Genomic DNA, 16204 nt, shown 5'->3' with positions numbered 1-16204 from the left:
GGCTACACTTATCGCGTCGCGATCACGCACTGGGTACGTTGTCGAAAACGTGAAACGACGGTAAAAGAGAGACCAGGCTCTAAAACGGCGTGACGCAAAGCAATGTCTAGGCAGTCTGAAGGTGAGCGTGCAGGGATAAAGACGAAAATAATGTAGCAGCGTGCCGCGAAGAGTACTGATTTTACTTATGTTTTATTTAAATTCGGTGAAATTTTGGTTTAAGGTGATTGTGAATACGAGTGGTACAATTCCACAACGATAGCTTGGCATCCATAGAAAAGGTATGAATACACATTGGCAATAGCTAAGCAGCATATTAATCGTTTGTAGGGATCCTCACTGCAGTAACGGTGAGTCGGTCAAAGGCCTACAGCGTCATATCTTCTAAGTGAAAGACATATCTGTAGAAGACGCAAAGCTAGTGGGAAAGTTCATTCGCGATGAGCATCTGAAGCATACATTTCCACCCGCATCAAGTAATTGGCTATCAAACTTAATCATCACATATTCGGCAGCAGTGACGATTGAACATGTTGCAAAGAGATCGCAGTACGTATACTAACTTACGGATCATAAGTACGACAGCCTGGAAATTTTTTCAATTCAGGGTCATAATTACTGCCTTATAGTGAGATGTGCTCTCCTAAGGCTGAGTTCACAGTGGCACCGACAATTGTCGTCAGACGCTGTCGTCACAAGTCGCCCGATAGTATCAAAAATGGTTCAAATGGCTCTGAGCACTATGGGACTCAACTGCTGAGGTCATCAGTCCCCTAGAACTTAGAACTAGTTAAACCTAACTAACCTAAGGACATCACAAACATCCATGCCCGATGCAGGATTCGAACCTGCGACCGTAGCGGTCTTGCGGTTCCAGACTGCAGCGCCTTTAACCGCACGGCCACTTCGGCCGGCCCGATAGTATCGCCCGACGGTTTGGTCACAGTACGTGCGATCTCCTTTTTCAATTTTTGGCGGGGTCAAAGATGTTATGTTAGTTTAGAATCTATTCTGCGTAAGACGTAGGTTGGATTTTAACCTCCTATGGTGGCATGGAGAGAACGGAAGCGTCTGTACTTGAAGAGGAGTGCTGCGGTGTGGCTTTTGCTACCAAAAAGACACCGAAAGCGGAAGAATGGGCGAGATTTATCTCGAAAAGAACTTGGCGAGTACGGTATGCTCTGTTCTCAGTTGCCGGAATAACGTAGCACGTTTTACGAATTTGTGAGATAACGGAAGGGACGTTCTGTTATATACTCTACATGATTCCTAGTGATCTAGAAAAGCAAGATTAACACTCTCTTCAGTTGCATTTATTTCAGTGTTGAAAGTCGCGAGCCGGCCGCGGTGGTCTCGCGGTTCTAGGCGCGCAGTCCGGAACCGTGCGACTGCTACGGTCGCAGGTTCGAATCCTGCCTCGGGCATGGATGTGTGTGATGTCCTTAGATTAGTTAGGTTTAAGTAGTTCTAAGTTCTGACCACAGCTGTTAAGTTCCATAGTGCTCAGAGCCATTTGAACCATTTGAAAGTCGCGAGCTCTATCTTCTTATGTCGTGTTTCTACTGAAAATCTCGAGCTTGTACTCTTGTCAACTTTATTATTACAGAGATCGCCTACACTTTTTTTTATTGGTCCTGTGCGCAACAAATAACTTACTTGGTCTTTCTGCTGGCACTGCTTGATCTGCTGCATTACATTATTTAACAAAAACATTAAAAAAACCTTTTATTCATGCTGAGTGCAATGCATGTTCTGTATGCCGGCTCCTGCTGTTGCTGCGGCTGCTCCTGCTTACTACAACTACATATAATTCAAGAGAAAGGGTTTGGTCAAATCTAAACTCGATAAATGATAACCCAAACAAGTAATTCCTTTTTTCAAAAACTATATTCTGAAAGCGATTCTTTCTCATTCAATTAACAAAACGGTAGATGCTCTTTGAACAATCGCTTCGTATGTAAATGTGCCTCCAGTGGCATTAAAGCAGTATTACAAATTAATCAAACTCTTGAGACAGACTGAAATACTTCTCAATTAAATACATAGTGAAACAATTCCCTGACAATTACAAAAGAAATCAATGAGAAAAATCAGTACTTAATCTATACGTCTAACGATGGTTTCCATTAAGAATTCAACTCCTATTATTATCAAAATTACCGTCTGCTGATACGCACATACGCAAACCCTTTCCTTTAAATTAATAAGCGCGCTGCAAATTATAAAAAAATATCAACGAAATACCAAATCCTGTGTTGCTGCTGGCTGACGCGGCAGTACGGCAGCTCGGCGACGACCACTCGCCCAACACACGTGCGCACCACAGCAGGCGGGCTCCTACACTGGCTTCCAATCTGTCACTAATTAATCCGTGCGCTGCGAAGCGCGACAGCAATATCTTAGATTCCAGAGCTTATGTATGCGCGCTTGAGCCAAACTTTAAATCCTAAGAGAGTATTGCCAAGTCTCAATGTGTGCAGAGGTAGGTCTACGTCAGTTAACCTCCAATGACTCTCATTCAGCATACGTGTAAAAGCAAGTATAAGTTTAGAATAAGATACTCTGGACGCTTGAAGTACTGAATAGTGTAAAAACATAATGCACGACATCTGCAAACCATTTCACGGAAGAGAATCACCAGCTCATTGGCATAAAAATGGTAGAAGCAGAGAGCTAATGTCCACCTATCACAGCTCAAAAAAGAGCTACTACAGTAATTATAAACGCAAGACTCGCCAAACTTTTCACTTGAGAATTATTTTTTTGAGGCTATTACTTACACCAAAAATTCGCGATGTTCATTACTCCTACTTGTGGTATCGAAAAAAATGCGTTCCGAACGATGTCCAGAAAATGATGTTTTTCATCCTCAGGATGTGACAAACTCACTTTCTCGGACTAAACTTACCAGTTTCTCACAGTCCACGTTCCGAGTGTAAGGAACTCGATCAATTTGACAGAGAAAAACAAAATGATCTGAATTTCATGATTGTCGTCAGAGGTCTGTATGTTCGGGCGATGAGATCGGCTAAAGTGTGACCGCGCACGTAGTGGCCTATAGATTTGAAAAGATCGACCGTCTTCCCCCGACATCGATCGTGGCGGAATCCAGCGACACCGTTGCCCCGGTGACCGCAGCCCAAGCACGGCAGTGAACCAGTGCAGTGGTCGCGACAGAGTGAGCCTACGCGAGTGTATCGGCCTCTCGCACGGGCAGCGGCCACACTGAAAGCCGACAGCGGCGGGCGAGCGAGCCGTGGCAGTGACGAAGACGGACGAGCGCCGCTCTGCGCCGCGGCCTCATAACATGCGGCCACACGCCGCCTGTCACACCGTCCTCATCCCAATAGCTGCCAGCCGCAGGCCCCGCATTACACAAGCACTCTCCTCATCCCGAGCCTGTTGAACTGAACCATTAGATATCGCTGTTTAACATTCACGTTCAACATACCCGTGGGCGAAAGAAATCTGGTTGGTGTTCTACGTTATTGAAGAGAGTGAGCGTTCACTTACTCCAACACTCTCATGGACACATGTGGTTCGACCGGCTCATCGTTCTCACAAATACAGGGTGGTCCACTGATAGAGACCGGGCCACATATCTCACGAAATAAGCATCAAACGAAAAAACTACAAACAACGAAACTCGTCTAGATTGAAGGGGGAAACCAGATGGCGCTATGGTCGGCCCGCTAGATGGCGGCTGTCATAGGTCAAACGGATATCAACGGCGTTTTTTTCTTAATAGGAACCCCCATTTTTATTACATATTCGTGCAGTACGTAAAGAAATATGAATGTTTTACTTGGACCACTTTTTTCGCTTTCTGATAGATGGCGCTGTAATAGTCACAAACGTATAAGTGGTATCACGTAACATTCCGCCAGTTCGGACGGTATTTGCTTCGTGATACATTGCCCGTGTTAAAATGGACCGTTTACCAATTGCGGAAAAGGTCGATATCGTGTTGATGTATGGCTATTGTGATCAAAATGCCCAACTGGCGTGTGCTATGTGTGCTGATCGGAATTCTGGACGACATCATCCAAGTGCCTGGAGCGTTCGACGGATAGTTACGTTATTTAAGGGAACAGGATTGTGTTCAGCCACATGTGAAACGTCAACCACGACCTGCAACAAATGATGATGCCCATGTAGGTGTTTTAGCTGCTGTGGAGGCTAATCCGCACATCAGTAGCAGACAAACTGCGTGAGAATCGGGAATTCCAGAAACGTCCGTGTTGAAAATGCTGCATCAACATCGATTGCACTCGTACCATATTTCTATGCACCAGCAATTGCATGGCGACGACTTTGAACGTCGTGTGTAGTTAGGCCACTGGGCACAAGAGAAATTACGGGACGATGACACCTGGTTCTTGAGGCCCTCGCTCACGGCTCTGCCCAGGAATCTACGCCTGGCTCTGTGTAGCGACTTAGATTTTTTGTCCGCGTTCTATTTAGCGACGAAGCGTCATTCACCAATAGCGGTAACGTAAACCGGCGTAATACGCGCTATTGAGCAACGGAAAATCCACGATGGCTGCGACAAGTGGAACATCAGCGACCTTGGCGGGTTAATGTATCGTGCGGCATTATGAGAAGAAGGATAATTGGCCCCCATTTTATCGATGGCAATCTAAATGGTGCGATGTATGCTGATTTCCTACTTAACGGTCTACTGAAGTTACTACAAGATGTTTCACTGCATGACAGAATGGCGATGTACTTCCAACATGATGAATGTCTGGCACCTAGCTAGCGTGCGGTTGAAGCGGTATTGAATAGCATGTTTCATGACAGGTGGATTGGTGGTCGAAGCACCATAACATTGGTCGCACGTTCACCGGATCTGACGTCCCCGGATTTCCTTCTGTGGGGAAAGTGGAAGGATATTTGCTATAATGATCCACCGACAACGCCCCACAACATGCGTCAGCGCATTTTCAATGCATATGCGAACATTACGGAAAGCGAATTACTCGCTGTTGAGAGGAATGTCGTTACACGTATTGCCAAATGCAATGAGGTTGACGGACACCGTTTTGAGAATTTATTGCATTAATGTGGTATTTACAGGTAATCACGCTGTAGCAGCATGCGTTCTCAGAAATGGTGTTCACAAAAGTACATGTATCACATTGGAACATCCGAAATAAAATCTTCAAACCTACCTACGTTCTGTATTTTAATTTAAAAAACATACCTGTTACCAACTGTTCGTCTAAAATTGTGATCCATATGTTTGTGACTATTACAGAGCCATCTATCACAAAGCGAAAAATGTGGTCCAACTAAAACATTCATATTTCTTTACGCACTACACGAATATGTAATAACAAATGGGGGTTCCTATTTTTAAAAAAACGCAGTTGATATCCGTTTGACGTATGGCAGCGCTATCTAGCAGGCCAACCATAGCGCCATCTGCTTTCCCCCTTCAAGCTAGACAAGTTTCGTTCTTTGTAGCTTTTAGGTTTGACGCTTATTTCGTGAGATATTTGGCCCGGTGACGATCAATGGACTACCCTGTATATCTCAAAATCTACATGTAATATTCTCGAGATTTTTTTTCTCCAGCAATAGGAACCTTTTACGTCAGCACGTCTTCTGCCACATTCCTCGAGCTCAGAATTCTCGCTGTGGATACTGACAATGGACCATGAATAAACTAAATCGTGTCCCGTGGTCGTATGAATCTCGTTTCTTGTTACACTAGGTCAATGTTCGTGATTAGATACAGTGTCATCCAGGCGAACGGCTACTCGCAAAATGTACTGCACGAGATGTGGAGCAGTATTAAGCTATGGGGGCCAGTAACTCGGTGGAATCTGTAGTGTTAGTCAAAGGCACCACACGAGCTGGGGACTACATGGACATCATTGCGGGCAGCTCACCTGCATCTCTTCATTCTTGATGTCTTACTTGGTTGCTTGGGTATCTCACACCACGATATGGTTTGATGCGAATGATGCAGAATGGAAATTGGTGTCTGAACCCGATGGTACACATCTGGGACTGTCTTAGGCCCTAGCTCTGCTCCCGCAAGTCACCGGTCCGAAATTTACGGAAACTGCGCGACGTTTTCATAGGCATCGGGTGTCACATAACTCCAGAAAATTATGAAGCATTTGTTGAATAATAATCGAGCAGGGTCACTTACGTACCGCTCTTAAAACGTGAAACAACACGCCATTAAGCAGATGGTCGCAGTGGTTTTGACTCATCAGTATATGTGATACGCTACTTAAGTCCACAGATGACAGCTTCCATTACACCAGAAGGCTAAGATAACAACAGATACGAGAACACGCCTAGCAACGCAACCCACCCGACTACACACACACACACACACACACACACACACACAAACAAACAAACAAACAAACACACACACACACACACGCACGCACACATTTAACCGACAAAATAAATAATAAAGTCATGACAAGAGTGTAAATCATACCTAACACCTGGTTCAAGAATCTTAAAAGAAGGTTGTATACATGGAAGTAGCCTGGAGATACTAACTTTCAGATAGATTATATAATGTTAACACAGAGATTTAGGAACCATGTTTTAAATTGTAAGACATTTCCAGGGGCAGATGTGGACTCTGACCACAATCTGTTGGTTATGAACTGTAGACTAAAACTAAAGAAACTGCAAAAAGGTGGGAATTTAAGGAGATGGGACCTGGATAAACTGAAAGAACCAGAGGTTGTACAGAGTTTCAGGGAGAGCATTAGGGAACGATTGACAAGAATGAGGGAAAGAAATACAGTAGAAGAAGAATGGGTAGCTTTGAGAGATGAAATAATGAAAGTAGCAGAAGATCAAGCAGGTAAAAAGACGAGGGCTAATAGATATCCTTGGGTAACAGAAGAGATACTGAATTTAATTGATGAAAGGAGAAAATACAAAAATGCAGTAAATGAAGCAGGCAAAAAGGAATACAAACGTCTCAAAAATGAGATTGACAGGAAGTGCAAAATGGCTAAGCACGGATGGCTAGAGGACAAATGTAAAGATGTAGAGGCGTATATCACTTGGGGTAAGATAGATACTGACTACCGGAAAACTGAAGAGACCATTGGAGAAAAGAGAACCACGTGCATGATTATCAAGAGCTCAGATGGAAACCCAGTTCTAAACAAAGAAGGGAAAGCAGAATGGTGGAAGTAGTATATAGAGGGTCTATACAAGGGCGATGTTCTTGAGGACAATATTATGGAAATGGAAGAGGATGTAGATGAAGATGAAATGGGAAATATGATACTGCGTGAAGATTTTGACAGCATTGAAAGACCTAAGTCGTAACAAGGCCCCGTGAGTAGACAACATTCCATTAGAGCTGTTGATGGCCTTAGGAGAGCTAGCCCTGACACAACTCTACCATCTGGTGAGCAAGATGTATGAGACAGGTGAAATACCCTCAGACTTCAAGATATAATAATTCCAATCGCAAAGAAAGCAGGGGTAGACAGGTGTGCAAATTACCGAACTAACTGTTTAATAAGCCACGGCTGCAATATTCTAACACGAATTCTTTACAGACGAATGGAAAAACTGGTAGAAACCGACCTCGGGGAAGATCAGATTGGAATCCGCAGAAACGATGGAACACGCGAGGCAATACTGACCGTACGACTTATCTTAGAAACTAGATTAAGGAAAGGCAAACCTACGTTTCTAGCATTTGTAGACTTAGATAAAGCTTTTGAAAATGTTGACTGCAATACTCCCTTTCAAATTCTGAAGGTGGCAGGCGGAAAATACAGGAAGCGAAAGGCCATTTTCAATTTGTACTGAAACCACATGGCAGTTATAAGAGTCGAGGGGCATGAAAGGGAAGCAGTGGTTGGGAAGAGAGCGACACAGGGTTGTAGCCTATCCCCGATGTTATTGAATCTGTATATTGAGCAAGCAGTAAAGAAAACAAAAGAAAAATTCGGAGTAGGAATTAAAATCCATGGAAGAGAGATATAAACTTTGAGGTACGCCGATGACATTGTAATTCTGTCAGAGACAGCAAATGACTTAGAAGAGCAGCTGAACGGAATGGACAGTGTCTTGAAAGGAGGGTATAAGATTAACATCATCGAAAACAAAACGAGGATAATGAAATGTAGTCGAATTTAGTCGGATGATGCTCAGGGAATTAGATTAGGATATGAGACACTTAAAGTAGTAAAGGAGTTTTGCTATTTGGGGAGCGAAATAACTGATGATGGTCGAAGTAGAGAGGCAATGGTAAGGAAAGCATTTCTGAAGAAGAGAAATTTGTTAACATCGAGTATAGATTTAAGTTCAAAATGGCACTGAGTACTATGGGACCAAACTTCTGAGGTCATCAGCCCCCTAGAACTTAGAACTACTTAAACCTAACTATCCTAAAGATGTCACACACATCCATACCCGAGGCAGGATTCGAACCTGCGACTGTAGCGGTCGCGCGGTTCCAGACCGTAGCGCCTAGAACCGCTCGGCCACTCCTGCCGGCCATAGATTTAAGTGTCAGGAAGTCGTTTCTGGGAGTATTTGTATGGAGTGTAGCCATGTATGGAAGTGAAACATGGACAATGAATAGTTCGGACAAGAAGAGAATAGAAGCTTTCGAAACGTGGTGCTACAGAAGGACGCTGAAGATTAGATGGGTAGATCACATAACTAATAAAGAGGTACTGAATAGAATTGGGGAGAAGAGAAATTTTTCGTACAACTTGACTAGAAGAAGGGATCGATTGGTATGACATATTCTGAGGCATCAAGGGATCACCAATTTAGTACTGGAGGGCAGCGCGGAGGGTAAAAATCGTAGAGGGAGAGCAAGAGATGAATACACTAAACGGATTCAGAAGGATGTAGGTTGCAGTAGGTACTGGCAGATGTAGATGCTTGCTCAGGATAGAATAGCATGGAGAGCTTCATTAAACCAGTCTCTGGACTGAACACCACAACACACAACACGACAAAGAATCAAGAAAGCATGAGAAGAAAGACGTAGTACCTACCAGTTATTGGTTCAGTAATACCTAAAACTGCGTAGCACAATCTAACAAACAAAAGTAAAATTTCCACAAAAGATGGAACGCAGTAAAAGATCGGGAACTGAAGCTGATAAAACATAGATTCAATACGACACTAAAAATGTCATGATTAATCGTACTCCCGGAAGCAAACTTAACGTAGGTGTATATCCAAAAAATTGTGCGGTACGTCTGCCTGTGAACTTAGGATACAGAAACACGACTATAAAGAGAGGTATTACAAATGACTAGGAATGTTAAGGTGTGGTGGCCAATACTTCTCATTTGGCGCTTATCTCGTGGAGAAAAATTGTATTCTAACGAATATTGTAAATGATATGACGCTCCACTAATGAAGAAACGAGAGACGAAATGTTACACTTCTGAAAGCAAGTAACGCAAGAAAAAAGATTAGTAGGCATACATACAACTCCTCTAAATATTTTATTGCTCTAATATTGCATAAAGTTCACATTTTAATGCATTTCTCTAATTGTAATAATCCGTTGTAAGAGAGAGCACGTTGTACGTGGTGTGGTACTGAAAGTTTAAATGTGTCTTGGAAAGAAAATAAGATCTTTAGTAACACTTAACTAATGAAGGTCTATGAAGATGAACAATGAAGTAAAGTATGATAAGCACCGAAGGTTATTGAAGCTACCGTCGTAACTGATAATCGGATTCGACAACTTCTAGTTAGTAAACGTTAGCATTCGTGTGATCTTCCTCTCATGATTACAAGCGAAATGGATTTAATCTCTAACTCAAAAAGAACTCGTTCAATATCAGGAGGAACAGAGCATAAAGTATCGGTAGAACTGAAGCTATTAGGTAGGGTCTTGCCGTAGAGCTCAGTCGGTTGCCCGCCTTCCGACATACACACTTAATATGCCGAAGACTTCCAGAGAGAAGGCATACATCGGTGCTGAGTGAACGATTTATTCAGGAAATACAGCAGTATCCGGATTTCGAACTACAACACACTAAACGTGATGACGAATGCAATACTTTTATAACCTCGCAGCTTTGAGAAGTACCGCTGAAAACTTAGACCATATAGAGTTACCATCGGTCAAACGAAAAGAGATCAGTAAAAACAAAACCTGAACACGCTCTTTGATACGAACGGATGTCTCACATAGAAAAAATTATAACCACAAAACATCATCGCTCACGTCACACACATACACACACACACTCACTCACACACACACACACACACACACACACACACACTCACAGTCACTTTCTCTCACAAAACATCACAGAAAGAGAGCACATGATAAAAGAATGTAAGAAGTTACAATGTAAGTATTTCAGGAACCATTTTACAAAGTAAATTAAGTTGTTGATTCTGAAAAAACTTAAGTTTATAATGACAAGTAAGAAAACTGATTATAAAATCTTAACATGCAAAAACAAAGACCTACGAAGAGAATATTGTGCTCATCATGCATTAAAAAGAGTACACCACTGACGAAAAGAAAACCTTCCTGTGATTCCAGCAGTTCCGTTAGAATTTGTTCTTGCTGATCTGTTCCCCCTTTCACGATACTAACTGTATGAGAGTTGATACTTTTATTTACACTGTGAAAATATGTGAGATTTTTATTAGGTCATTTTCACAGTGTTATATACTGTTGAGTGAAATCATTATAGTGTTACCACTGCACTTAGTGAGATGGCGTTGTGGGAACCTGACGCTGTAGCGAAAGTATCTGAGCGGAGCAGAAACGAATGGCGAACCGTTGTCGCGAAGACGCGGGTCAAGAAGTGGTAAATCCACGAACGTAGGCGACTTCACGGGGGAAAGTTTGTACTGACACAGCGCCTGCAAACTTCTTGCAAACAGCGGGGCACGTCAGCCGTTGGCGGGTTACGGTGACGAGCACGTGTTGCAAGTGGCTGAAGCATGGTGAGACCACGAGCAGGCGAAGTGATGTCAGACCTCCAAGCCGCGTCACCCAACGTGAGAAAGCAGAATACGCGGCAAACTTTGGCTGAGCTGATCATGGAGTGCATCGCAGGTGTGGGCACAAAAGTTTCCGAGCACATCGTTCACCGCAAATTGTTGAACTTTGACTCTGCAGCAAACGATCCCAGTGTGTTTCCACGATGACTCTATGACGCCGTCAATTACGACTGCACTGAAGACGGGATCATCACGACTGGACCGTGGGTGGATGGAAACGTGTCACCTAGTCAGTGAATCACACTTATTGTCGCATGAGGTAGATGATCAAATCTGGATACTACGTCATCTAACTGAAGAGTTGCACGAAACTTGTATTGAGCCTTGAGTGAGGGTAATACACTCCTGGAAATTAAAATAAGAACACCGTGAATTCATTGTCCCAGGAAGGGGAAACTTTATTGACACATTCCTGGGGTCAGATACATCACATGATCACACTGACTGAACCACAGGCACATAGACACAGGCAACAGAGCATGCACAATGTCGGCACTAGTACAGTGTATATCCACCTTTCGCAGCAATGCAGGCTGCTATTCTCCCATGGAGACGATCGTAGAGATGCTGGATGTAGTCCTGTGGAACGGCTTGCCATGCCATTTCCACCTGGCGCCTCAGTTGGACCAGCGTTCGTGCTGGACGTGCAGACCGCGTGAGACGACGCTTCATCTAGTCCCAAACATGCTCAATGGGGGACAGATCCGGAGATCTTGCTGGCCAGGGTAGTTGACTTACACCTTCTAGAGCACGTTGGGTGGCACGGGATACATGCGGACGTGCATTGTCCTGTTGGAACAGCAAGTTCCCTTGCCGGTCTAGGAATGGTAGAACGATGGGTTCGATGACGGTTTGGATGTACCGTGCACTATTCAGTGTCCCCTCGACGATCACCAGTGGTGTACGGCCAGTGTAGGAGATCGCTCCCCGCACCATGATGCCGGGTGTTGGCCCTGTGTGCCTCGGTCGTATGCAGTCCTGATTGTGGCGCTCACCTGCACGGCGCCAAACACGCATACGACCATCATTGGCACCAAGGCAGAAGCGACTCTCATCGCTGAAGACGACACGTCTCCATTCGTCCCTCCATTCACGCCTGTCGCGACACCACTGGAGGCGGGCTGCACGATGTTGGGGGGTGAGCGGAAGACGGCCCAACGGTGTGCGGGACCGTAGCCCAGCTTCATGGAGACGGTTGCGAATGGTCCTCGCCGATACCCCAGGAGCAACAGTGTCCCTAATTTGCTGGGAAGTGGCGGTGCGGTCCCCTACGGCACTGCGTAGGATCCTACGGTCTTGGCGTGCATCCGTGCGTCGCTGCGGTCCGGTCCCAGGTCGACGGGCACGTGCACCTTCCGCCGACCACTGGCGACAACATCGATGTACTGTGGAGACCTCACGCCCCACGTGTTGAGCAATTCGGCGGTACGTCCACCCGGCCTCCCGCATGCCCACTATACGCCCTCGCTCAAAGTCCGTCAACTGCACATACGGTTCACGTCCACGCTGTCGCGGCATGCTACCAGTGTTAAAGACTGCGATGGAGATCCGTATGCCACGGCAAACTGGCTGACACTGACGGCGGCGGTGCACAAATGCTGCGCAGCTAGCGCCATTCGACGGCCAACACCGCGGTTCCTGGTGTGTCCGCTGTGCCGTGCGTGTGATCATTGCTTGTACAGCCCTCTCGCAGTGTCCGGAGCAAGTATGGTGGGTCTGACACACCAGTGTCAATGTGTTCTTTTTTCCATTTCCAGGAGTGTATTATGCTACGCGAGACGCTCATCTTCGCTCCCATGGGACCTGTGGTATAATGAAAGGAACCATGAAATCTGGGGATTACGCGGACATTACAGCGGGCCATCTGCATTCGTTCATCCTCGATCTTTTCCCCAACTTAGATTGGACCTTCCCGCAACTAGGCTAGAAACGTGCTGCCGGCCGGAGTGGCCGAGTGGTTCTAGGCGCTTCAGTCTGGGACCGCTCGACCGCTACGGTCGCAGGCTCGAATCCTCCCTCGGGCATGGATGTGTATGATGTCCTTAGGTCAGTTATGTTTAAGTAGTTCCAAGTTCTAGGGGACTGATGATCTCAGATGTTAAGTCCCATCGTTCTCAGAGCCATTTGAACCATTTTTCAGAAACGTGCTACAGGTATTTGATGTCGTGGTCTCCAAGTTCGACTGATCTGAAGTCGACGCAGCACGTCTGAGGCGCTAAGAGATCCTCATCGTTTATGAAAACGATTGCAGTTAAAGAAAACGTTTCTACAGTGTCTTCATCAGTATTTGTTTCTATTGGTCTCCATTTACCTTCCATGATGATAAGTGTACGGGTTGTTACAGTTTTGGCGGTATTTGTGAAAATAGCTGAGATTCTTATTAGGTCGTTTCATTCAGATTTTAACGCACATGGATGTTTGAAACACCATTATGGCAAATAATTTGAGCAGTCAGGTTATCTGTTCTGAAGTTAGTTTAAATGGCCCATGCTAGGACGTACACTTCTTGTAAAGGGGGTACCCTACAGCACATATATGTTTGAGAAAAGTTGTTTTTAAGTACTACCGAAACACTGAAGTAAACCTTTGTTCAAAAAAATGGCTCTGAGGATTATGGGACTTAACATCTGAGTTCATTAGTCCCCTAGAATTTAGAACTACTTAAACCTAACTAACCTAAGGACATCACACACACCCATGCCCGAGGCAGGATTCGAACCTTCGACCGTATCAGTCGCGCGGTTCCAGACTGAAGCGCCTAGAGCCGTTCGGCCACAACGGCCGGCAAAACCTTTGTTAACTATTAGTTTCGATCAACCTATGATCACCAGATGTGATAAAAGTATTAACGTCAGACCCTACGGTATCACCAGAAAAGTAAGTGAAAAACCACCTTGTGCTACTGAAACTGTCGACAACAGTAAAATCCATTACGATAGCCATCAGTAAAGTGCTTCGAGTCAGTTAAATAATCCTCGTGCACTGGCTACGTCCAAATCCCATTCTTCTGTATGAAGAACTCTCTGCGTATTCTCAGTTTTGCAGCTCGTTTCCTTCCGCCCTTGTCTTCGCCCTACTGTCAGCAAGCTAGAGTTATAGGGTAGATTGAAACTTGGGTTGTAGCAATTTATGTTGTGCCAGTGGAAGGACTGTCTTGTTCTTATTGTGTATGGCCGCTACGCCTGCACCTGCTGGCGAGTGCCACGTGACGGACCTGTTGCTGCGCCTGCCCGCAGTACGGCTCGCTGTACGTGGCTTCTGACGGCGGGGTGCGGCAGCTGGCGCTGGAGGCGTGCGCGCGCCGCTACGACAGTTGCCTGCGCTGCGCCAGGGACCCCTACTGTGGCTGGGACCGCGCCGACCGACGCTGCAGGGCCTACTCCCCAGGGTGAGTACCTCCTGCACGCTCTGCTCCTCGTGACTAGGAACCGGACAACAACGCCAGCCGTCAGCTGTGAGTACTCGTAGTCTTCCCAGCACGACCAGCTACTCTACACCGGAAGGGTTGGACAAAAATATGGAAACACAGCAAGAAATGCATGTTACAACATGTAGACGAATGCTAGCAAAGGCTGCAGGTTGCGCTGTTGTATTTGACCAAGAACGGTACCTGTGCAGTGTCGTTAATACGTTGTACTTTCTGTGTAGCTGTCAGAAAGTTATGTAAGAGTTAAGTAAATTCGAAATAGCCCGCCCGGCCAGCCGCGTTGTCTGACGCGCTGCTTCGCAAGCGGCCCAGCACGAATTCACACGGCAGATTAGTGTCGAGGTCCGGTGTTCCGGCCAGCCTGTGGATGGATTTTAAGGCAGTTTTCCGTCTACCGCGGAGAATGCGGGCTGGTTCCCCTTACTCCGCCTCAGTTAGGCCGTCGGCACACGGACCGTGCTCTTGAGTTCAACGTGCTGCTGAACGCTCAGGAACGATGCGACTTGTGCATACGGTATGTGCGCCCCAACAACGCGATCGCAACGCACTCCAGCGGCAGTTAAGGGATATTTCTAGTTCGTAAATCACACTGTTTACTCAACGGGCGCGCGTAAAATTCCCACGTTAGCTCTATTAAAACGCACATTTCCACCATCGTCCACGAAAAGGAAAGTACCATGTCCAATCAATAAGGACACAGGCTTATAAAATTTCCATTACAAACAGTGCGTTAGAAATTTTGAATACTTCTCCGCATAAGATAAACATTATTTTTCATTCCCACATTTTAGTAAAACCCCAAGGTCAGTCTTACTTGATCACTGTTCCTACCCAGTAGCAGAATCTTTGCAACATGTGAATTACGAAGCGTAAAAGAAAAAGGAGCAAAATATCTTTATACAAGTAGCGCAAGCCGTCTAGTAGATTATGCCAATCGAACAAAGTCACTCCTCAAAAAAAGGTGAACTTATATTTACATAACATCAAATATTATAGTATATACTTATATTAAACTAGTAATAAAGTATCTGAACATAATAAAAACGCGAGTGATAGGAATTTGGAAGTCACAATACGGGAACCACCGCCTAACTACTAACGTAATATTGGGCAGTGATGCTACTCATTTTACTTTTTTTTTTTTGTTTTTTTTTTTGTTTTGTTTTTTGTGGGAGATGGATCAGGTAATGGGGTGGCGGAGGCAAGGTGGGCAGGGGTCGCAACCCGAGGCCTGGCCACGATGTCTCCTCCCTCCCACCCTGGGGATGTGGTACAAAGGATGCAGTTGGTATATTATTGTGATTTTTTTATTTAGTCATTTATTTAGTTTTAATTATGTTTTTATTCTTTTTTAATTTTTTTTAACAGTAAGAAACTGAAAAGTAGTAAGTGCACTCGTTGCGTCGAGATGGGGACGCACATAACTAAAAACATGCTAATAGTTGTAGAAAAAGGAATAAAGAAAGAGAGCAAAGTGCGGGGCGAAGGAGACCATGAAACAAAACTGAAGGGTGGAATCCATACCACCATTAACCAGTGCTACATCTTGCACCGGATGGGAAACAAAAACTGCGAAGATCTTTCCTCACCGGGGACAAAAATAGGAAATGGGGCAAATACTGCTACAGAGTGTGAGAGTTCACAACGAAACTCTCCATCTGCTGTATCATCAATGTATGACTTCTCGTAATGACCAAGGTAGATCCCACGTTGTACCGTGTAGTGTTCTATCATCGTCTTGTAATTTTAGCTTCTCTTACCCGTGATGTTCCAGCT

The 16204-nt window shown here is 45.0% G+C and overlaps 1 protein-coding gene across 1 annotated transcript in view; it reads left to right on the top strand.

The window, feature by feature from the left end:
• LOC124622807 (semaphorin-2A-like) overlaps positions 1-16204 on the top strand; it is a 447972-nt gene that overhangs the window by 391795 nt on the left and 39973 nt on the right. The window contains exon 11 of the mRNA XM_047148597.1: positions 14238-14389. Within this exon, the coding sequence (XP_047004553.1) occupies positions 14238-14389 (152 nt within the window). The remainder of the gene's footprint in view (positions 1-14237; positions 14390-16204) is intronic.

The sequence above is a fragment of the Schistocerca americana genome, chromosome 7 (assembly GCF_021461395.2).
Source record: "Schistocerca americana isolate TAMUIC-IGC-003095 chromosome 7, iqSchAmer2.1, whole genome shotgun sequence".
Lineage (NCBI taxonomy): Eukaryota > Metazoa > Arthropoda > Insecta > Orthoptera > Acrididae > Schistocerca > Schistocerca americana.
This window is presented reverse-complemented; position numbering and strand designations above follow the sequence as displayed.